The 947-nt window shown below is 43.2% G+C and overlaps 1 protein-coding gene across 2 annotated transcripts in view; it reads left to right on the plus strand.

The window, feature by feature from the left end:
• Positions 1-947, plus strand: part of gak (cyclin G associated kinase) — a 27,533-nt gene that overhangs the window by 25,738 nt on the left and 848 nt on the right. For both annotated transcript variants that reach the window (XM_032515272.1, XM_032515273.1), the window contains 2 exons: positions 182-330; positions 655-831. In XM_032515272.1, coding sequence (XP_032371163.1) covers positions 182-330; positions 655-831 — 326 coding nt within the window. The remainder of the gene's footprint in view (positions 1-181; positions 331-654; positions 832-947) is intronic.

Here is a 947-nt window from a genome sequence, read left to right on the forward strand (position 1 = left end):
CCAGTCAAGGTAAGTAGTGCAAAAAAAAAAACAGTATTTTGTTAGTTCTCTGTTCTGCATTGGCGTGAATTCTTCTTGGGAACTGAGCCAATGTTTTCCATTAAGACATCATTTTTATGACAAAATCTGATTGCAATTTCTATGTCAGACCTTCGTTTCTCTGTGCTGTGTTGTAACGCAGGCCCCAAGCCGAAAGTAAAGGAGGATGATTTTGAGGACCTGCTGTCAACTCAGGGTTTTGCCTCTAGGCCTGATAGAAAGGGACCAAGGACCATCGCTGAAATGAGGAGACAGGAGCTCACAAAAGACATTGATCCACTTAAATTACAGGTAACAAACTAAATACATGTGCAAAGGACATGTAACACAATGAAAAGCATCTACTAATCAACAAATTCTTCAACCCATGAAATCCCAATATGATGCATTTGTTTGTAACTGGAGGGTCCCCGGTTCGATATTTTCGGATTAGCGGGATAAATCTGGTTGGGAGAAGTGAAAGAGCATTGCTTGCCTGTCTGGCATTAGCCCCACTGAGGGCTGGTGGGGACCTTTGGCATTGGATGCTCAGAGCTTTTCATATCAATATAGCCTCCATGTGCTGATCAGTGTGCCTTTTTCATGCTAATTTTTTTTTTTATTGCCATGCTGCAGATCTTGGACTGGATTGAGGGAAAGGAGCGAAACATCCGGGCGCTGCTATCGACTCTAAACACTGTGCTGTGGGAGGGTGAAACCCGCTGGAGGCCTGTGGGCATGGCTGACTTGGTGACGCCTGACCAGGTGAAGAAGTACTACAGGAAGGCTGTCCTGATTGTCCATCCAGATAAGGTACAGTATAACATGCCTGCATCTACCAACACAATGACAAGGCTTTTCAGCATTAGTTAAATATTTCAACTCTCATCTTAGATGTTCTTTATTCATTTGTAAATTTATGTATGCCC

Source organism: Etheostoma spectabile, chromosome 5, assembly GCF_008692095.1.
Source record: "Etheostoma spectabile isolate EspeVRDwgs_2016 chromosome 5, UIUC_Espe_1.0, whole genome shotgun sequence".
NCBI lineage: Eukaryota > Metazoa > Chordata > Actinopteri > Perciformes > Percidae > Etheostoma > Etheostoma spectabile.